A 22,270-nucleotide genomic window follows, 5' to 3' on the forward strand; every position below is an offset into this window, starting at 1 on the left:
CCTCTATTTCTGAAACTATCCGCCGCCATTGTCGCAACCCCTATTACCAGCCTGTTCAACCTCTCCTTCATATCGTCTGAGATCCCCAAGGATTGGAAAGCTGCCGCAGTCATCCCCCTCTTCAAAGGGGGAGACACCCTGGACGCAAACTGTTACAGACCTATATCCATCCTGCCCTGCCTATCTAAGGTCTTCGAAAGCCAAGTCAACAAACAGGTCACTGACCATCTCGAATCCCACCGTACCTTCTCCGCTGTGCAATCTGGTTTCCGAGCTGGTCACGGGTGCAAAAATTCACCTCAGCCACGCTCAAGGTACTAAACAATATCATAACCGCCATCGATAAAAGACAGTACTGTGCAGCCGTCTTCATCGACTTTGCCAAGGCTTTCGACTCTGTCAATCACCATATTCTTATTGGCAGACTCAGTAGCCTCGGTTTTTCTGATGACTGCCTTGCCTGGTTCACCAATTACTTTGCAGACAGAGTTCAGTGTGTCAAATCGGAGGGCAACGCTCCGGTCCTCTGGCAGTCTCTATGGGGGTGCCACAGGGTTCAATCCTCGGGCCGACTCTTTTCTCTGTATATATCAATAATGTTGCTCTTGCTGCGGGCGATTCCCTGATCCACCTCTACGCAGACGACACCATTCTATATACTTCCGGCCCGTCCTTGGACACTGTGCTATCTAACCTCCAAACGAGCTTCAATGCCATACAACACTCCTTCTGTGGCCTCCAACTGCTCTTAAACGCTAGTAAAACCAAATGCATGCTTTTCAACCGTTCGCTGCCTGCACCCGCACGCCTGACCAGCATCACCACCCTGGATGGTTCCGACCTTGAATATGTGGACATCTATAAGTACCTAGGTGTCTGGCTAGACTGCAAACTCTCCTTCCAGACTCATATCAAACATCTCCAATCGAAAATCAAATCAAGAGTCGGCTTTCTATTCCGCAACAAAGCCTCCTTCACTCACGCCACCAAACTTACCCTAATAAAACTGACTATCCTACCGATCCTCGACTTCGGCGATGTCATCTGCAAAATTGCTTCCAACACTCTACTCAGCAAACTGGATGCAGCTTATCACAGTGCCATCCGTTTTGTCACTAAATCACCTTATACCACCCACCACTGCGACTTGTATGCTCTAGTCGGCTGGCCCTCGCTACATATTCGTCGCCAGACCCACTGGCTCCAGGTTATCTACAAGTCCATGCTAGGTAAAGCTCCGCCTTATCTCAGTTCACTGGTCACGATGGCAACACCCATCCGTAGCACGCGCTCCAGCAGGTGTATCTCACTGATCATCCCTAAAGCCAACACCTCATTTGGCCGCCTTTCGTTCCAGTTCTCTGCTGCCTGTGACTGGAACGAATTGCAAAAATCGCTGAAGTTGGAGACTTTTATCTCCCTCACCAACTTCAAACATCTGCTATCTGAGCAGCTAACCGAGCGCTGCAGCTGTACATAGTCTATCGGTAAACAGCCCACCCATTTTTACCTACCTCATCCCCATACTGTTTTTACTTACTTTTCTGCTCTTTTGCACACCAATATCTCTCTACCTGTACATGACCATCTGATCATGTATCACTCCAGTGTTGTTAATCTGCAAAATTTGTAATTATTCGCTTACCTCCTCATGCCTTTTGCACACAATGTATATAGACTCCCCTTTTTTTTCTACTGTGTTACTGACTTGTTAATTGTTTACTCCATGTGTAACTCTGTGTTGTTGTCTGTTCACACTGCTATGCTTTATCTTGGCCAGGTCGCAGTTGCAAATGAGAACTTGTTCTCAACTAGCCTACCTGGTTAAATAAAGGTGAAATAAAATAAAAATACAATTTAAAAAAAAGTGATCTGGCCTGGATGGCCAGAGGCCAGACTTCAGTGGGCCAATCCATGGATCCCGAACTCCACTCCCCCGGACCTCAGCCACCCGAACCAAGGCCTGTTCACCACAGAAGGTGGAGACCGTACAGGTGCATCAAAGCTGGGACCGAGAGATAAACAGCTTCCATCTTCAGGCCATCAGACTGTTAAACAGCTACCACTAGCCGGCCTCCGCCCAGTACCTTGCCCTGAACCTCAGTCACTGTTATTAGCCAGCTACCACCCGGTACTCTACCCGGCACCTTAGATTGTTGCCCTATGTACAGTCATTGAACACTGGTCACTTTATTAATGTTTCCATACTGTTTTACCCACTTCATATGTAGTCATGGCTCATCCTACATGACTACTGCTGTGCACCTTTTCTATTCATATACTGTCTATACAGAACTTAATTATAATATTTTATATATATAAATAATCTGACATTGCTCGTTCTGATATTTCTGAATTTTTTGGGATTGTGTGTATTGTTTTTTATTGCTAGTTATTACTGCACTGTTGGAGCTACAAACACAAGCATGTTTGTTTGTTTGACAACCCTGTCCTAAAGCATAGAGAACATCCCAACAGTCTGCACAAAAAACTTCTTTGTTGTCTTTCAGGAATAAATAGCCTACACCCCTGGTTGAGAATGGACGCAGTTGCTGACAATTTTGCAATGATGGGAAGCATTATTGGATAACTTTTAAACATCGTTGGAATGGATGCCGCTGCGCTCACTTCCTTCCCCTTTGGAGGAATCGTTGTCTCATCCGTTTGTGCGATCTTTCTCCTGGCCCTCATGCTCTTGTCATGCCGAGGCAGGAACCAAGAGGTGATAGGAGCGGGCCGTGCGGTGCTGATAACGGGCTGTGACAGCGGATTCGGTCATCATCTGGCCCGCAGGCTGGATGCTCAGGGGTTTGTGGTCTTCGCCGGTTGTCTGTTTCCCAACGGAGACGGTGCCCAAACTCTGCACAGAGAGAGCTCCAGCAATATGAACATTCTCAAGCTAGACGTCACTAAAGATGAAGATGTGACACAGGCAAGGACTGTGGTCCAATCTAACCTGCCAGAGAAAGGTAAGCTTTGTTACAAGTAGGTTACTTAACATAACAATTACGGACTGTTAATGCAAAAAAAATGATCAAATCAAATGTATTTATATGATCCAATTTCCTTCTCAAAAGAAACTCTTAAGACTAAGCAGGGGTAGGCAACTACAGTATATTCAGCCATGGGCCAATTTTTGTCGGAGCGGATAGTCAGGGGCGGAACATAGCCCAACTGTACACTGCAAATTGAGCACGACTAAACCCAATAAGATGTATTTTTTTTAAGAATCATGTCATACATCATCACGTCTCTTTTTATTTGTGGGAGTACTTTGGAACAGATGTCATAAATTCCTGGTGATTTTAGCCTCTTTAAAAAAATATATAATTACTTGGGGGCTGCTTTTGGCTTGTGGGACACCTGTTGCTGACCCATGACTAAGTCTATTCAGAGGTTAATATTCCTGCCCTTCACAAGTCCCTTTTCCCCCAGGGCTTTATTAATGATGCATTGACTGTTATTAACACGAAGAGTGAACCTTTTCCTTCTCAAAAGCACCTGTTGTCAACTAAAACATAAAATGTGCAACCTGGGCTCAGGTGCTCAATGTGTAGGATTTTGTGCATACCTCCATTTAGCATGTTATATTACATTTCCTTAGGTAACATTATGAATTGAATAGCGGTCATACAATATCATACGAATTAGAGGACTTGTACTGTCACTCAAACTCGCAACCTTTGGATTGCAGGAATTAAGGTTAGGGTAGAGCTGGGTGACACGGACAAAAATCCATATCCCAATATGTTGACTTATTTTTTTGGTGATGAATCAGCGATAAATCATTTTTTTGTGGGAGGTGCTAGATAGAGCCTGACGATAATATGGACAAAAAGTAATGTGACAAATGTAACTATTTTGATGGACAGTTGCTTTGCAGGGCTCTAGAATATGTTTTTCCAGTGCCAAGTAAGACAACGGAGATGGTAGCCTATATATGATTCAAAGAGTAGCGATTTCATCAAACCTATCCAGGGAATGCATGATTGAAATTGTGATGTGAAACCTGTAAAAAATTATCCAGAATTATCAGATTTTTGGGGGGCTCTTCAGAGAATTTGCAGACACCTATAGGCAATATTATTTCACCTCCTGAGGTAGTGGAAAATCAAAACACTTAGCTAGTTTGCTGACTCTAAATATGATACTGTTGCTATATAGCCATGTAGGTTAATAGATTAAGATGAATCAATCAGTAAATGTAGGCTAATATCCTACAAAAACTTTCCAGCACAAGGCCTAAGCTCCTTGATGAAGGCCTAGTCACTGTGAATCGTGAGCTCATCTCCGCTCCGCGGGCGTATCAAAACCATTTTACAGCCTGCTCCAGATATGTTTAAGATGTACTATGCAGAAATCACTCCGCCATTTCCTGGTTGCTAAAATAGAGTAGTTCTAAACCACTGCGAAATAGCTTGTCCATAACCAAAAATATTGTACTTTCAGCTGTTATAAGCAGTGTTCAGGGGTAGAACGACAGATTTTTACCTTGTCAGCTCGGGGATTCGATCTAGCAACCTTTCGGTGACTCACCCAACGCTCTAACCACTAGGCTACCTGCCACCCCAAAAACTGTATATACAGTTTCAATCATCTTGGAGGTGCTCAGAATTATGTATAGTATGCTTCATATGGCTCTGAGGCCAGGCTGTATTGTGAGACACTTTATGACAAAACTGATTTAACAGGTTTTAAACACATTGTTAATATAAGTTGATTTGTTTTGTTTGAAGGGCTTTGGGCAGTTGTGAACAATGCTGGCATCTCAGACTGGTCAGAGACAGAGTGGAACACCATTGATGATTATCGCAATATGGCTGAGGTCAACTTATTTGGCAGCATCAGGACCTCCATAGCTTTCCTCCCATTGGTTCGTGCCTCAAAAGGTATATATTAATAATTATTTTACCATCACCATTTCATATATTATATATATTATATATATATTATATATATATATATTAAATATATATTAATAATTATTTTACCATCACCATTTCATAATGGTGATCACAGTTCTTGATTTATCACATTCAATGTTCATATTACTCCACAGTGTTCTAAAATGTGTAATGTTCATTGATTTCCGTAGGACGGATGGTGTACGTCTCAAGCATCTTTGCCTTCTTCAACTGTCTGACCATGGGGGCCTACAGTATGTCAAAGAGAGGACTGGAGGCGTTTGCCGACTGCCTACGGGTAGAGATGGACTGTTTTGGAGTAAAGGTAAAGACAACTGTTGGTAATCATAATTACTGTGTCTCTTTTTAATACTCTGTAGATTGTTTTACATTGATTGTAATCAACACATTCCCCTTACAACGTTAATCTGTGATTGCTATATCCATTTATGGACATTTAAGTTAATGATATACAGTATAACCATTTATTGTTGAAGAATATAACATTATAAATGCCTCATGAACGTAGTTCAACTGTGGTACCCCATCAGAATCCAAAATATAAGCTTGTTTCACTTCTTTGTTGGTTAACAATGTAATTGTAAACAAACACTATAGCTTCAAAACACCAATTAAATCTATAACTTTGATATAGCTCTGTCCATAGCTCTGTTTATGAATTTGAGAAAGGTCACATTTCTCCAGCCCCATCCCTCAGGTCTTCACCAAGACACTGGCGGTGTGACTGCTTATTGTTTGAACTTCAGAGTGGCCCTTTAACATTGTGGTGATGATCTCAGGTGAGCATCATCCAGCCAGGTAACTTTGGTCCTGCTACCAGCATCCTGAGGCGGAGAACAGGGACAGAAATCTGGGAGAAACTGGACGAGGAGCGTCAACAGATGTTCAACAGACAGTATGTGGACCTGGCTAATAACTACCACATGTCTACATGTATGACTGGCAACCAGGACAGCAGCCTGGTCATAGACGCTATGGTGGAAGCCCTCACAGCAGACAGACCTAAACGCAGATATCTGTTGGTCTCTAAGCTGGATATGTTGTTCTTCTATGCCTTTCCCTATCTGCCGACATGCGTCACTGATTCAGTTTTCTACCTCAGTCCCATGTACAACAAAAGAAAAGCAATGCTTTATTCCAAATAGAGAATATCTGTATTATGAGTGACAGTAGAGAAAGTGTATGGCTTTGTGTTATGTTGTAATGTGCAATATTTTTACATCGCGCTTCTCACTTATTCTGTGTTGCAAACTTGCTTGTGAATAGAAGATGTTCGGGATGTTACTAAGAGGATTCAATGGCATGTTACTGTGTCTTGCATCTGCTTGCTTCACTCATAACCACAAAATTACATATTTACCTGATTTGTTTGATATTAATAGTTAGCAATTGATACTTAACAAATAGGAGGATATTTCTGTCCTGTTAGTGTCTGTGTTTTTATGGTCTCCCCTCTAGTTTCCTGCAGCTAATCTGGGCATATGGTCACCAGAGATGGCTTGAGCTGACAATTTAGTTAGACTGCCTTACATAGACAAGATGTATGTGGTGGGTGTAACCGAGATGGAGATAGCCAGGAGGAGTTTAGAACAATTCCTCATTGTCTCTAAATCATCTAAGCCAGGGTGGGGTAAAGACAACAACCCACGTGCAGATAACGGCAGGATGAACCCAGAGTGGTTTGATGCTCCTTGGTCTGCATGAGGGGGGTTGAACCAACCATGACAGAGCATTGTTAGTGTCAGCTATATATAGTACTCTGCATTTGTGTAAAGGTTAGGTTACTCAGTCCAACACTCAAGGGTGTGGGGTTGACCAGCCTATTTATTGCAATAATTAATCGATATTTAATAAAGATGATTGTTTGAAGAAATTACAATCTCTCTCAGTACTAAATTTCCACGACAGTATACAGAACCTACACTACATGACCAAAAGTATGGGGACACCTGCTCTTCAAACATCTCATTCCAAAATCATAGGTATCAATATGGAGTTGGTCCCCCCCCCTTTGCTGCTATAACAGCCTCCACTATTCTGGGAAGGCTTTCCACTAGATGTTGGAACATTGCTGCGGGGACTTGCTTCCATTCAGCCACATCATGTCTGTGTGCTCAATTTTAAACACCTGTCAGATTTGGGTGTGGCTGAAATAGCCGAATCCACTATTTAAAGTGTCGTCCACATACTTTTGTAGATATTGTGTATGTGGTTGTTTTATTCAAGAAGTGGTATGCAACGTTCTTTATACCAGTTTGTTTTTCTCAGTTATTTACTATAATACTTTAAACACAATGCTTTATGCAATAAACTTGTCAAGAATACAACCTCAATTCTAAGTACATTATCACTACAGAATCCATAGGCTTTCAAATTGATGTGCATAGTAACAGTTTCCCCTCTATTGGTGTTAACTACCTTTCTCTTGGTGCAGGAAACTGCAGTTTATGGGGAAGACCCTTTATCTCTATGCTAATTCTTGCAAATGGAGTGTTGGGGTTGTTTGAAAAATGTCCCTTTGCTCAAAGGGGCCCTAAATCCTTCCTTATGCTTCGGTTGGGCTGGCGCCTTGCCGAACTCAAGAAATCTTTTATTAATAACTAAGATGTTTGGTGCAGTATTTCTCAGGTGAAAAAATGTGCATGAATACAAGTCTATTGTTAAATGACAAGAAATACTTAATTGAATAATCCCTACTGCTGACAAATGACTGACAGGGCATAGACTTAGTGGCTATTTCAGCCACCTTTCCAACAAATCAGTTTGTAAAATGTCTGCCCTGCTAGAGCTGACCCGGTCAACTGTAAGTGCTGTTATTGTGAAGTTGAGACGTTTAGTAGCATCAACAGCTCAGCCGCGAAGTGGTAGGCCACACAAGCTCACAGAACGAGACCGGCGAGGACTGACGTTTCCAAATCATCTGCAACACTCACTACCGAGTTCCAAACTGCCTCTGGAAGCAACGTCAGCACAATAACTGTTTGTCAGGAGCTTCATGAAATAGGTTTCCATGGCCGAGCAGCCGCACACAAGCCTAAGATCACCATGTGCAATCCTAAGCGGTGGCTGGAGTGGTGTAAAACTTGCCCCCATTGGACTCTGTAGCAATGGAAACGTGTTCCCTGGAGTGATGAATCACGCTTCACCATCTGGCAGTCCGATGGACTAATCTAGGTTTGGATGATGCCAGGAGAATGCTACATGCCCCAATGCATAGTGCCAACTGTAAAGTTTGGTGGAGGAGGAGTAATGGTCTGTGGCTGTTTTTCATGGTTTGGGCTAGGCACCTTAGTTCCAGTGAAGGGAAGTCTTAACGCTACAGAATACAATGCCATTCTAGTCGATTCTGTGCAGCCAACTTTGTGGCAACATTTTGGGGAAGGCCCTTTCCCGTGCACATATTGAGGTCCATACAGAAATAGTTTGTCGAGATCAGTGTGGAAGAACTTGACTGGCCTGCACAGAGCGCTGACCTCACCTTTGGGATGAATTGGAACACCAACTGCGAGCCAGGCCTAATCGCCCAACATCAGTGCCCAAACTCACTAATGCCCTTGTGGCTGAATGGAAGCAAGTCCCTTCAGCAATGTCCCAACATCTAGTGGAAAGCCTTCCCAGAAGAGTGGACCAACTTCATATTAATGCCCATGATTTTGGAATGAGATGTTCGATGAGCATGTGTCCACATACTTTTGGCCATGTAGTGTTTGTGACCTAGTAGCAATTTTCGGCGACCACTTTTGGCTCGTGAACGCTACTTTCAGAACTGCTGACTAAAAAAATATACAAAAGTACCTGAAAATCTCTAACTTGATGGTTAGAGAAAAGCCAAAGCAGTTGATGATAATCAAGTGCTGCTCACAGCTCGGCTCCATGACTGTTTCATATCTACAGATATTGTCCTCATAGGAAAATATGAGATGAACTCTGTCACCATTCCCTGAGAGCGTTTTCTGTCATCTTAGAGACAGTTGTACTGCAGTATAGAACGTCTTCAATGTTACTGCTATTGTTGAGGCTATAGTTTCTAGTGCATACTGTATGCAGTGTGATAAAATCAACACTGCATATGATAGGCTATATTATATCACTGACTATCTCGTTGTACTTTCTCCCCTCTGCTTCCTCTGAAGGCTTTATTCAAAGGCAGATGGCATGAGAATCTGTATTAGTCCAAAATACCATATTCACAAGGAATATTTCCAGCATTTTTTCCAATGGGTACTGTTTACATGGTTGGAAAAAGTTAGTGTATCATCATTAGGGTTTAGTAGAGGTTTAGGGCCATTACAGGGGGTGTCTGTGACACAAATACAGTGGACATTGTCCTACCAGTAGTCACTTCGTTATTGTTTATTCGCTCCAATTCTACCGCTAATGTTGTACAACTGTTTTATGGATGCCACTTTTTAACCTTTTCTTCCACTGCATCTAAAGCCTTGTTTGTACCTGGTGCTAACATGCATCCGTATTCTGATTGGGCCCACATTGTAGCCATTGTGTCTACACATGGTACTAAAATGTGTCTCTCTTATTCGTCCACTGTGTTCGCAGTGTGACCAGATATCCTGGTCCCTCCCTGTATGCAAATTGTTTGACAGATATTCTTTCAAAATTATATATATTTATTTTAAGACACATATTGATGCTATAAGTCAATGGTGTCACCTGTCAACTGTTTTAGAGGGTGGAATAATGATGATTTAAATGGTTTCGCTGTCCAGAGCAGACTACACTTGTAAGATATACAGATACAATGCGAGTTTGACTACCTCTGGAGGTGGTCAGGAAGATGTGTATTTTAACGTATACACCAGTCTAAAAATGTGAGCACAATCACAATGTGGACAAGATCAGGACAAAGAGAGCATGTCAGAACCAAGTATAAACAGGGCTAGTGCCTTTTAACTCTACTCAACACAAACACTTTCATGTGTTTCTGCAGTCTTTACTGCAGTCTTTACTTTCCATCCTATAATTTTTCACAAACCAAAACCTATGTTGTTGAAATGTGCCCTTTCCCTGAAAAGCTCATAAATTACCGTGGTGGTTGAATCACAAACAGGATGTTAATAGAATAAAGAGGAAGGTCTTAATGTGTCTTTGTAGTGATATTGGACATGGGGAAGTGATCGGAGTACTGTAATTGTTATGATAAAAACAGTATACTGTATGCTAAGGCTATAATGATATGAATGGCACAGGGGTCAATTAGGGATGTATTCCTTCCTTTCACCCAATAAGATCACACCCTGCTTCTGTCTGGTATTTTTGTTGGAAAGGCTCCCTCTGGCACCAAGTTACTTTTGAAGGAAAAGATTGGTATATTCAAATCATCCCATGGAAATGTTAGTGAGAGCTTATTTGTATTTTCCGTGCAAGATTATATCTGTCCTAGGCAAATACATTTCTTTTAGAGACCTGAAATGCAGTATTTGTATTGTGTTAGGTTGCATCCAGTTACATGTTTTAGTAATTCTTTGCTAGATTAATTCAACATGTCACAATACAAAATATGCAAAAGAATGTAATTCTTGTAAAAACCCATAGCAATTTCATTAAAGAAATAATACGAGGCCATTTATTTTAATTTCTCTCCTTTTCTATGTCATCTATAGCAGCGCTACTGATTTCTGCATGTCGCACCATCAAAGACGCTCACCACTTCCTCACCAGGCTGACGCGCTGGCTGCTTTAGGTGGAAATGCCTTTTTTTCGACAACGGACCTTACCCCTGGCTACTACAATGTGAAGATGCACATTGGATGACCAGAGATGACCAGAGATTCAGGATGACCAGAGATTCACAGCCTTTACATCACCGTTTGGATTTTATGAATACAACCATATTCCATAGGGGTTATGTAACAGTCTGTAACATTCATGAGGATGATGCTAAACATCTTCGGAGATCAGAACTTTCATAGCCTGCTGTTTTACCTTGATGATGTCTTGGTCTATGCGCCTACTGAAGACCTGGGTTCTGCAGGGACTGGAAATGGTCTTTGAACGTCTTAAGGCCCACAACTTCAAGCTCAACCTGAAAAGGTGTCACTTTTGATGTTGTTGGGGCATATCATTTTTTAAATTTGATTTAACCTTTATTTAACTAGGTAAGTCTGTTAAGAACAAATTATTGTCGTCAGTGCGAATGGTGTAGCTACAGATCCTGAGAAAAGTGAAGGCCATTCTTTCTGGGGTCCTGCAAAATTAAGGCAGTTTATACAATTTTAAAAACATTACAATACCTTCACAGATTTCACAACACACTGTGTGCCCTAAGGCCCCTACTCCACCACTACCACATATCTACAGTACTAAATCCATGTGTGTGTATAGTGCATATGTCATCGTGTGTGTGTGTGTGTCATGCAGGGTAGTAATGTTTTGAGTTGGAATTATGCTTCATTATTTAGCTAGCTACATGTCTAAACAAAAGACTCCACTATGCAAGTATCCATTTCACCACACCTTCTGTATCCTGTTCATGTGAGAAATTAACAGATTTTATTTGATAGACTGTAGTATGTATCTACCAGAGATGTTAACGTGAATAACAACATGACCTGCACCAAAGTCAAAATAGGATATAACGTTAGGCCAACGAGACAGTGTCCATGTTCTAAAATTCTCTGGTAAAATTCCCGGCTTTTATCTGTAATTAGAGTAGCAATGAGCATTCAATTGGATTAATACAGCAAATACTATAGGTAAATTATGTAGATACAGTAGCAAACATACTCACACTGTACACAGAATATAAATCACTACTTGATTTCCTGACTAACCATGCTATCATCACCCATAGTAATTGGAGGCAATCTCTACCTACTCCCATGTTCACATGGTTAACGACGAGACATTCTTGTTGGATTTGTTGGATCCGTCGGTGGACTTGTGTGCTGGGATATAGAGGTCAGAGGTCATGCGTGAGGAGCGTCCAGACGGGTAGATGTACTTCCTGCCCATGCACCACAGGTCCTCCAGGATCTTCCTGAAGTGGCTCCTGAACTTGACCCCGATGAAGGCATACAGGATGGGGTTGAGGCAGCAGTGGAGGTAGGCCATGCTCCTGGTGATGGTGAGGGTGGTAAGGATAATCTTCTCTACCTCACACTCCCTCTGCTGGAACAGCGCCACCGTGTGGTAGAGTAGCACCACATTGTAGGGCAGGTGGCACACGATGAAGACCAACACCACGGCTAGTACCACACGAACCGCCTGAAGAGAAGATGGGAAACTTAATTGACCCAATAAGAGACATTTACTTGGACACAAATATATTCTTATAATTAAACATTCCAATTCTATGACTGGAATTTTGGTGGATACTTAAACCTTGTGTCTCTGGGTGCTTTGGGCCCTCAGTAGGGTCCATAGGATTCTGGCATAGCAGAGGACCATGGCCAGGAGGGGCAGGAAGAACCCCATGGCCACCTGCAGGCTAGGCACCAGCACCTTCATCAGCCGGGCGGTCCTGTTACTTTGGAACTGCTCCTGACACACGGTTATAGTCCCTTCCAGCAAGATGGTCTCCTCAACCCGCTCATTGTAGATGACTGTGGGGACGGACAGGGCTATGGCCAGAGCCCAGATGGCTGTACAGATTAGGCGGCTATAGATCAGGTTCTTGGACCGGAGGCCAAAGGAGCGCCTGGCCTGGACGATGGAGATGTAACGATCTCCACTGATGCAGGCCAGCAGGAGCATGCCACTGTACAGGTTGATGCTGTAGGCTCCTCGCAAAGCCTTATAAATTCAAATAATGAAGACAATTAAGAAAAACATTATTGTCCATGCAATGTGGAAAGGAACAAATTTTGAACTTTAGAACCTGTATTGGGAACTTCATTAGGAACTGTGAGAACTCCATACCTTGCAGGCCACTGAGCCCATGCTCCAGTCATGCTGCTCATTGTAAATTATGAGAGGTAGGGCCACGATGAAGAGCAGGTCTGCCACCGCCACGTTCAGAAGGTACACGTCCGTCATGGTCTTGGCTTTCTTGTAGAAGGCATATGTGACTATCACAAATGCATTGCCACAGAAACCGAATGCACAGATGAAGGAATGGAAGTAGGTCTGTATGACTATCTCCATACCACGGTTGGGATTCAGGTTACAGATATATTCGTTATCATCTGGATAATCTTTATTGTCGTTTTCTGTGATGTCATAATCATATGCATCTGTGAACGTCTCATTCATGTTTTATCACCTGTGGAGAAGACATATTTTGCTGTAGAAAATAGTAGTAATGATAATAATGATTTAGTCATTAAATGGCTCTTTAATGTTGTACAATCAAGTCCATGACAAAAAAGAAGAGATAAACATCACAGTATTTGTGAACTAGCCTGTAGCTACAATGTGACATTTCTTATTTTACACATACTGTAGAGCGCTGCAACTTGGACTCTGGGATAGATGTAACATAGTAAATGTAAATATGTCTCCCTCCATTTAGTATGGTATGTTACATTTCGTATGGTATGTATTCATTTGTGGATGTCCATCATCCAATTTGTACATTATGTTAAGAATTTGCAATATATACACTACAGGTCAAAAGTTTTAGAACACCTACTCATTCAAGGTTTTTTCTTTATTTACTATTTTCTACATTGTAGAATAATAGTGAAGATATCACAACTATGAAATAACACATATGGAATCATATAATAACCAAAGAAGTGTTCATCAAATCAAAATATATTTTATATTTGAGATTCTTCAAATAGCTACCCTTTGCCTCGATGACAGCTTTTCACACTCTTGGCATTCTCTCAACCAGCCTCCCCTGGAATGCTTTTTCTAACAGTCTTGAAGGAGTTCCCACAAATGCTGAGCACTTGTTGGCTGCTTTTCCTTCAATCTGCGGTTCGACTCATCACAAACTATCTCAATTTGGTTGCGTTTGTGGAGGATTGTGGAAGCCAGGTCATCTGATGCAGCACTCCATCACTCTCCTTCTTGGTAAAATTGCCCTTACACAGCCTGGAGGTGTGTTGCGTCATTGTCCTGTTTAAAAACAAATGATAGTCCCACTAAGCCCAAACCAGATGGGATGGCGTATTGCTGCAGAATGCTGTGGTAGCCATGCTTATTAAGTGTGCCTTGAATTCTAAATAAATCACAGACACTGTAACCAGCAAAGCACCCCCACGCCATAACACCTCCTCCTCCATGCTTTACAGTAGGAAATACACATGCGGAGATCATGTGTATTTCCCATTTGGACTCCAGACCAAAGGACAGATTTCCACCAGTCTAATGTCCATTGCTCGTGTTTATTGGCCCACGCAAGTCTTCTTCTTATTGGTGTCCTTTAGTAATGCTTTCTTTGCAGCAATTCGACCATAAAGGCCTGATTCACACAGTCTCCTCTGAACAGTTGATGTTGATGTATCTGTTATTTGTACTCTGTGAAGCATTTATTTGGGCTGCAATTTCTGAGGCTGGTAACTCTAATGAACTTATCCTGTGCAGCAGAGGTAACTCTGGGTCTTCCAATCATGTGGCGGTCCTCATGAGAGCCAGTTTCATCATAGCGCTTGATGGTTTTTGCGACTGCACTTGAAACTTTCAAAGTTCTTAAAATGTTCCGCATTGACTGACATTTGTGTCTTAAAGAAATGATGGACTGTCGTTTCTCTTTGCTTATTTGAGCTTTTCTTGCCATGAAATTGACTTTTACCAAATGGGGCTATTGTCTGTATACCCTCCTACCTTGTCATATATAAAAATTGTAACACTTTTTTGGTTACTACATGATTCCATATGTGTTATTTCATAGTTTCAATGTTTTCACTAGTATTCTACATTGTAGAAAATAGTAAAAAATAAAGAAAAACCCCTGAATGAGTAGGTGTTCGAAAACTTTTGACCGGTAGTGTATATTTTCTGAATTCCGCTTTGTTGTGGCCAGGGGCCACACACACACACACACACACATCCTAAAATTGCATTTGGACCCCCACCCCACCCCCCATGATAAAGCATTGTGATACAAAAAGCGGCATCGGTGTGCTTTAGTACCAGAGCGGTGAGGCTGTTTGGCGGTTTCAGCCAAGTGGATTTAGGACCGCAGGGACACCACTTTGTTTTGTCTGGTTTCAACAGAAGTAAATGAACTTGGCTCGTTTTCGCCAGTTGCAAATGTTGGCTAATTGGCAAAAGTTGGCTAACGTTAGATATTATTTTTGCCCAATTCACAGTCAGTGATCACAGCCCCAATCACAGTCAATGTAACGTTATTGATTTGTCAGTTTCCCTAGCTAATTCCCTACTTTTCACACTGACACGGTATAAACAGCTCTACAGCCTTCACTGTCATGGTGGAACATTCAGTACACAACACTATGCACATCATGTCTTAGCAGGATCAAATGGTGACCGGTGTCCCAGCCGGGTCAGACAGCCAGGGAAGACCAGTCTTCGGAGCGGAGGTGAATTTTGAAGTATATTATAACAATCAGTGAATTGATACAAAGTTCCATCTTGAGTTGATAGGTAGGTTACAGTCTGGGATCTGGGAATAATGGTCATTTCAATTATTGAACCATTGATTCTATTCTTGGATAATGTATAAATGTACACCAGGATCAGATGGTGACAGGGGTCTCAGCAGGGTCAGGGAAGCAGGGAAGACCCGTCTGTGATGGCTTGGAGGTTAACTTTTGCAGATGCAACACTTTATTCTCTCTGCGCAGCAAACACTGGACAAGCCAGGAGCTTCAAAGATTGAAACTATTTTAAAACAGTGTGACAAACCTCTAAAGTTGATTTCCAAACTGTATCAAGGGGTGACAGAGGCTTTTACCGATGACACAAACAAAATGTGAGGAAGACCTGGGAGACACTACTGATGATGATGAATGGATACAGATCTGTTTGAATAACCAATCACGTACATATAATCTCAGACATAAATTACTTAAATTTAAGACCATCCATAGAACGTACTATATGCCAGTGAAACTGAACACCATGCACTCAGATATGTAATTCCTCTACTGGAGGTATAAAACACAAAAGGGGATATATTTCAATGTTATTGCATATGTTATGCTCTGGTGAATGCTGAGCAAATTCTGGCAAAGAGTGTGTTATTTTATCTTAGCATGTCTACAGATTCTCCCTCCTCCCTGTTTTTGTTTGCTTGGAAATGTTGATACTGGAGACTGTTATCAGAAGAAACAGTGTAACCTAGCATTTATAGCGGGTATGAAATGCATTGCCATTAATTGGGATGTTGGTTATCCTCCCACAATGTCAAAATGGATGGCAGAAATGTAAAGTTATGTGTCACTAGATTTGATTTATTACAAGGGTATACTGTGCAAATTTCATAAGGTCTGGATGCCTTATATGGAATGCTGTATGTGGACACCTGCTCGTCGAACATCTCCAAAATCATGGACATTAATATGGAGTTGGTCCCCCCTTTGCTGCTATAACAGCCTCCACTCTTTTTGGAAGGCTTTCCACTAGATGTTGGAACATTGCTGCGGGGACTTGCTTCCATTCAGCCATAAGAACATTTGTGAGGTCTGGCACTGATGTTGGGTGATTAGGCCTGGATTGCAGTCGGCGTTCCAATTCATCCCAAAGGTGCTCAATGGGGTTGAGGTTAGGGCTCTGTGCAGGCCAGTCAAGTTCTTCCACACTACTCTCAACAAACAATTTCTGTATGGACTACGTTTTGTGCACGGGGGCATTGTCATACTTCAATCTATAAGTATATTTATTTTGTCTCTTTATCTTTTGTTAGCTAGGGCCATCTACTTTTATCTTTTTGTTAGCTAGGGCCATCTACTTTAACTGCTGCCTGTCTTCCCAGTGGCCTACTGGCAGTGTGAACTGCTGACTGTGCATAATTTGACGATAGTTATTGACACATCAACCAGGATTGTGGGGGTGGGGACAAATTAGCAATTAGTACAGGGAAGTGTGCTCTCCACCTGTGCTAGGATATTAGCAATTAGAGTTAGTTATTCAGTCTCCCCTAGTTTCTCAGCAGCATCTGTAAGTGTCGGTAATGTCAGTGGCGCCGTAGCCGAAACAAAGACGGTTTGAGTTATTCTGAAGAGTTCGGGGAAGGAAAGTGAGGAAGGCTCCACACCACTCTCTCACTTGAGTATTTTGCCTAGTTATTTACAGATTATCAAATTTGGCTCTTTTGTAGCTTTGTCAACTATGTATGTGTTTTCTATACCTTCACACCTCTCCCTGTAAGCTTTACACAAGCTCCCCACCCCTCGGCTGCAATCCTTCTAATTTAGTGTACCCTGCGCGCACAACCCAAGTGGAATTCCGAGTCTCAGGCAGCATTTGGAACTGCCGATCTGTGGTCAAGAACGCCGAGTTCATCTCAGCCTATGCTACTGTCGTGTCTTTGGCTATGCCGGATTAAGTGATATGACATGCTTTTCTATAAATTCCTTTCTTTGTAATTAATATTACCTGATTGAGCTAATCATGTAAATATAATTAACTACAAAGTTGGGGCACCACAAAATAATATTTATAGAGCTGTTATCTTCGGAATAAACTCTTAGACCTAGTAATATTTTACATCAATAGCAGTCAATATTAATCGTCACCTTATTTCAGTCTCATCTGAAAGTTGTAAATTCTTGGTTGTCTTCACGAACCCTGGCTAACAAGTTGAATCAGCAATACAAAATTGGGTTTCATTATTTATTTACTAAATACCTAACTAATCACACAGAATTACATATACACAGAATGAATCCTACCTTGATTACAAATTACGTCATAAAGGAAAACGTCCCTAGCGGACGGAACAGATATGACAGCTGGTTACACAAAGAAAAGGGGGCTGGGTTCGAGCGGGAAGACGGAGGAACAAAGGGAGAAGCGATGTCTCTATCGTAAATATGCACGTAAATGCATTCTAAATTACCGCCCATTTGGAAAAGGAAAATGCAATAAATATTTACTCTGAGCTGCGCTTCGGTAGGTTGGTGGTAGATGGAAGGCCGAGTTGCCCAACCGAGTCCTTTGTCCTTTGAAGAATGTGGGGGTAAAATGGATACGTTGTAGTAACGTTGTTTTTATGGTAGACAGGATACTCTGTCTGTGCTTTCCTTGTCCACGTTTGCAGCTGCTGTTGCTAACTCAAAGGCTAGGAGGTATCACTTCTGTAGTGAATAAGAGTTCAAAGTTCATACCTTTCGCAACCAAAGCTCATGCTCTGATTGGCTTCGTTCTGTAGTTATTATCTGAACCATTCTGACATCGGACCGTCGTCCTCACATCCTCGGAACAGGTAACATGTTAGTACTTTTAACATATGGACTGGCGTCCTCACATCCTCGGAACAGGAGGTTACATTTTCGTCAAGGCTTTATATAGTGGAGCGAGAAGGGTGTGTTTGAAAAGTTTTATAACCCATGTCTCTTCCCAGGGGTGGGCCACTGATTGAGCAGAGCCCTAACCTTATGAAAACCCAAATTTCTCATTTGGTAGCTAAAATTACATTTAATCTTTTCACCAATAATTTTATAGTCAACAATTTAAATTGAACAACAATTCCATGTGAATCCGATAACTACAATGTGCAGACTTTCCACTGTAGAGTTTGTCATCTTATCATTGATGAGAATGTCTCAGATGACAACTGAACTGACATATTCATTAAGTACCACCGCATATGTTCAATTAGTTGGATTACCAGAATATAGTTCATTTTCCCACACCTTCTGATGTTCCCAGAATCTCTATGTTAACCAAAGGATTTTCAAATGTCACATCAGTAGGGTAGAGAGAGGAAAAAGGGGGGAGAAGTATTTATGACTGTCATAAACATACCCCCAGGCCAACGTCATGACACTGCTCTTCAGTCCCTTAACTTTTTGCCCTGACAGAGACATGGATCACCCTAGAGAACACTGCTACTCCAGCTACTCTTTCTTCTTTCTTCCCTCCTACCTCTCTGTTAACGACTTTGTCCACCACTGGAAATAAAGGTTGACTACAAGACCATGGTGCTTACCGCGCTCCAGCAGGTATATTTCACTGGTCATCCCCGAAGCCAACACCTCCTTTGGCCGCCTTTCCTTCAAGTTCTCTGCTGCCAATAACTGGAACGAATTGCAAAAATTACTGAAGCTGGAGTCTTATTAACCTACAAAGCATTACATGGGCTTGCTCCTACCTATCTTTCTGATTTGGTCTTGCCATATATACCTACACGTATGCTACGGTCACAAGACGCAGGTCTCCTAATTGTCCCTAGAATTTCTAAGCAAACAGCTGGAGGCAGGGCTTTCTCCTATAGAGCTCCATTTTTATGGAATGGTCTGCCTACCCATGTGAGAGACGCAGACTCAGTCTCATCCTTTAAGTCTTTATTGAAGACTCATCTCTTCAGTAGGTCCTATGATTGAGTGTAGTCTGGCCCAGGAGTGTGAAGGTGAACAGAAAGACACTGGAGCAACAAATCGCCCTTGCTGTCTCTGCCTGGCCAGTTCCCCTCTCGCCACTGGGATTCTCTGCCTCTAACCCTATTACAGGGGCTGAGTCACTGGCTTACTGGTGCTCTTCCATGCCTTCCCTAGGAGGGGTGCGTCACTTGAGTGGGTTGAGTCACTGACGTGGTCTTCCTCTCTGGGTTGGCACCCCCCCCCCCTTGGGTTGTGCCATAGCGGAGATCTTTGTGGGCTATACTCGGCCTTGTCTCAAGATGGTAAGTTGGTGGTTGAAGATATCCCTCTAGTGGTATGGGGACTGAGCTTTGGCAAAGTGGGTGGGGTTATATCCTGCCTGTTTGACCCTGTCCGGGGGTATCATCAGATGGGGCCACAGTGTCTCCTGACCCCTCCTGTCTCAGCCTCCAGTATTTATGCTGCAGTAGTTTGTGTCGGGGGGCTAGGGTCTGTTATATCTGGAGTATTTCTCCTGTCTTATCCGGTGTCCTGTGTGAATTTAAGTATGCTCTCTCTAACTCTCTCTTTCTCTCTCTTGGAGGACCCGAGCCTTAGGACCATGCCTTAAGACTACCTGGCATGATGACTCCTTGTTGTCCCCAGTCCACCTGGCCGTGCTGCTGCTCCAGTTTCAACTGTTCTGCCTGCGGCTATGGAACTCTGACATGTTCACTGTAATTACTATTATTTGACCATGCTGGTCATTTATGAACATTTGAACATCTTGGCCAAGTTCTGTTATAATTTCCATCCGGCACAGCCAGAAGAGGACTGGCCATCCCTCAGCCTGGTTCCTCTCTGGGTTTGTTCCTAGGTTAAGGCCTTTCTAGGGAGTTTTTCCTAGCCACCATGCCTCTACACCTGCATTGCTTACTGTTTGGGGTTTTAGGCTGGGTTTCTGTACAGCACTTTGATATATCAGCTGATTTAAGAAGGGCTTTATAAATACATTTGATTTGATAATAGATACTCAGACACATTGTACAGGGCATCTGACTAAAACGGGTCAAAGTGGTGCTAGTGGAGTCTGCTGGTCATAATCAAAGATAAGCACATTGAGAATCAGCTCACATACTGTTATCAGGAGTCAACACTAATAGTACTATGGTTTCACTTCTGTTTGAATTTTAAAAATGACTGAAAAGAGTTCAAGAGTGTAAAACATTGAACTACATTCACCATATTACACAGTTGAAGTCGGAAGTGTACATATACTTAGGTTGGAGTCATTAAATCTCGTTTTTCAACCACTCCACACATTTCTTGTTAACAGACTATTGTTTTGGTAAGTCGATTAGGACATCTACTTTGTGCATGACACAAGTCATTTTTCCAACAATTGTTTACGAACAGATTTTTCACTTATAATTCACAGTATCACAATTCCAGTTGGTCAGAAGTTTACATACACTAAGTTGACTGTACCTTTAATAAACAGCTTGGAAAATTCCAGAAAATGATGTCATGACTTTAGAAGCTTCTGATTCTAAAGCTTCTAATTGACATAATTTGAGTCAATTGGAGGTGTACCTGTGGATGTATTTCAAGGCGTACCTGCAAACTCAGTGCCTCATTGCTTGACATCATGGGAAAATCAAAAGAAATCAGCCAAGACCTCAGAAAATAAATGTAGCCCTCCACAAGTCTGGTTCATCCTTGGGAGCAATTTCCAAATGCCTGAAGGTACCATGTTCATCTGTACAAACAGTAGTACGCAAGTATAAACACCATGGCACCACGCAGCCGGAAGGAGACACGTTCTGTCTCCTAGAGATGAATGTACTTTGATGCGAAAAGTGCAAATCAATACCAGAACAACAGCACAAAAGTATCTAAATCCACAGTAAAACAAGTCCTATATCGACATGACCTGAAAGGCTGCTCAGCAAGGAAGCCGCCATAAAAAAGACAGACTACGGTTTACAACTGCTCTGCTCATGGAGACAAAGATCTTACCTTTTGGAGAAATGCCCTCTGGTCTGATGAAACAAAAATAGAACTGTTTGGCCACAATGACCATCGTTATGTTCGGAGGAAAAAGGGGGAGGCTTGCAAGGGTGCTTTGCAGCAGGAGGGCCTGGTGCACTTCACAAAATAGAATGCATCATGAGGTAGGAAAATTATGTGGATATATTGAAGCAACATCTCAAGACATCGGTCAGAAAGTTAAAGCTTGGTCACAAATGGGTCTTCCAAATGGACAATGACCCCAAACAATCTTCCAAAGTTGTGGCAAAATGGCTTAAGGACAACAAAGTCAAGGTATTGGAGTGGCCATCACAAAGCCCTGACCTCAATCCTATAGAAAATGTGTGGGCAGAACTGAAAAAGCAAGTGCGTGCAAGGAGGCCTATAAACCTGACTCAGTTACACCAGCTCTGTCAGAAGGAATGGGCCAAAATTCACCCAACTTATTGTGGGAAGCTTGTGGAAGGGTACCCGCAACGTTTGTCCCAAGATCAACAATTTAAAGGCAATGCTACAAAATACTCATTGAGTGTATGTCAACTTCTGACCCACTGGGAATGTGATTAAATAAATAAAAGCTGAAATAAATAATTCTCGCTACTATTATTCTTACCTTTCACATTCTTAAAATAAAGTGGTGATCCTAACTGACCTAAGACAGGGAAGTTTTACTAAATGTCAGGTATTGTGAAAAACTGAGTTTAAATGTATTTTGCTAAGGTGTATGTAAACTTCTGACTTCAACTGTGTACACAGTGGGTTCTGAAATGATTGACACCTTTGATAAAGAAGAGCAAAAATGACTGTATAAAATAAACGATTCAAATACAGAGCTATATTGTAAGCAAAAAAAAAAAATGTAATTATATTTTTTTATACTAATCGTTTGCTCAGAGAGAGGGAGAGATTCTCTTGAACATGTAA

General features: G+C 42.0%; 2 protein-coding genes across 7 annotated transcripts in view; one reads left to right on the forward strand and one right to left on the reverse strand.

Annotated features, from left to right (window-relative positions):
- The window catches only part of zgc:113142 (uncharacterized protein LOC503524 homolog), a 30,618-nt gene extending 23,369 nt beyond the window's left edge, over window positions 1-7,249 (forward strand). For all 5 annotated transcript variants that reach the window (XM_036955012.1, XM_036955013.1, XM_021574636.2 and 2 more), the window contains 4 exons: window positions 2,511-2,969; window positions 4,737-4,889; window positions 5,096-5,229; window positions 5,705-7,249. In XM_036955012.1, coding sequence (XP_036810907.1) covers window positions 2,609-2,969; window positions 4,737-4,889; window positions 5,096-5,229; window positions 5,705-6,070 — 1,014 coding nt within the window. In that variant the 5' untranslated portion in view covers window positions 2,511-2,608 and the 3' untranslated portion in view covers window positions 6,071-7,249. The remainder of the gene's footprint in view (window positions 1-2,510; window positions 2,970-4,736; window positions 4,890-5,095; window positions 5,230-5,704) is intronic.
- A 4,147-nt stretch (window positions 7,250-11,396) lies between these two features.
- Window positions 11,397-22,270, reverse strand: part of LOC110498070 (C-C chemokine receptor type 6-like) — a 28,349-nt gene continuing 17,475 nt past the window's right edge. For both annotated transcript variants that reach the window (XM_021574641.2, XM_021574642.2), the window contains exons 2-4: window positions 12,801-13,143; window positions 12,264-12,674; window positions 11,397-12,146 (exon numbers count right to left, since the gene is read on the reverse strand). In XM_021574641.2, coding sequence (XP_021430316.1) covers window positions 11,766-12,146; window positions 12,264-12,674; window positions 12,801-13,133 — 1,125 coding nt within the window. In that variant the 5' untranslated portion in view covers window positions 13,134-13,143 and the 3' untranslated portion in view covers window positions 11,397-11,765. The remainder of the gene's footprint in view (window positions 12,147-12,263; window positions 12,675-12,800; window positions 13,144-22,270) is intronic.

The sequence above is a fragment of the Oncorhynchus mykiss genome, chromosome 19 (assembly GCF_013265735.2).
Source record: "Oncorhynchus mykiss isolate Arlee chromosome 19, USDA_OmykA_1.1, whole genome shotgun sequence".
In the NCBI taxonomy this organism is placed as follows: domain Eukaryota; kingdom Metazoa; phylum Chordata; class Actinopteri; order Salmoniformes; family Salmonidae; genus Oncorhynchus; species Oncorhynchus mykiss.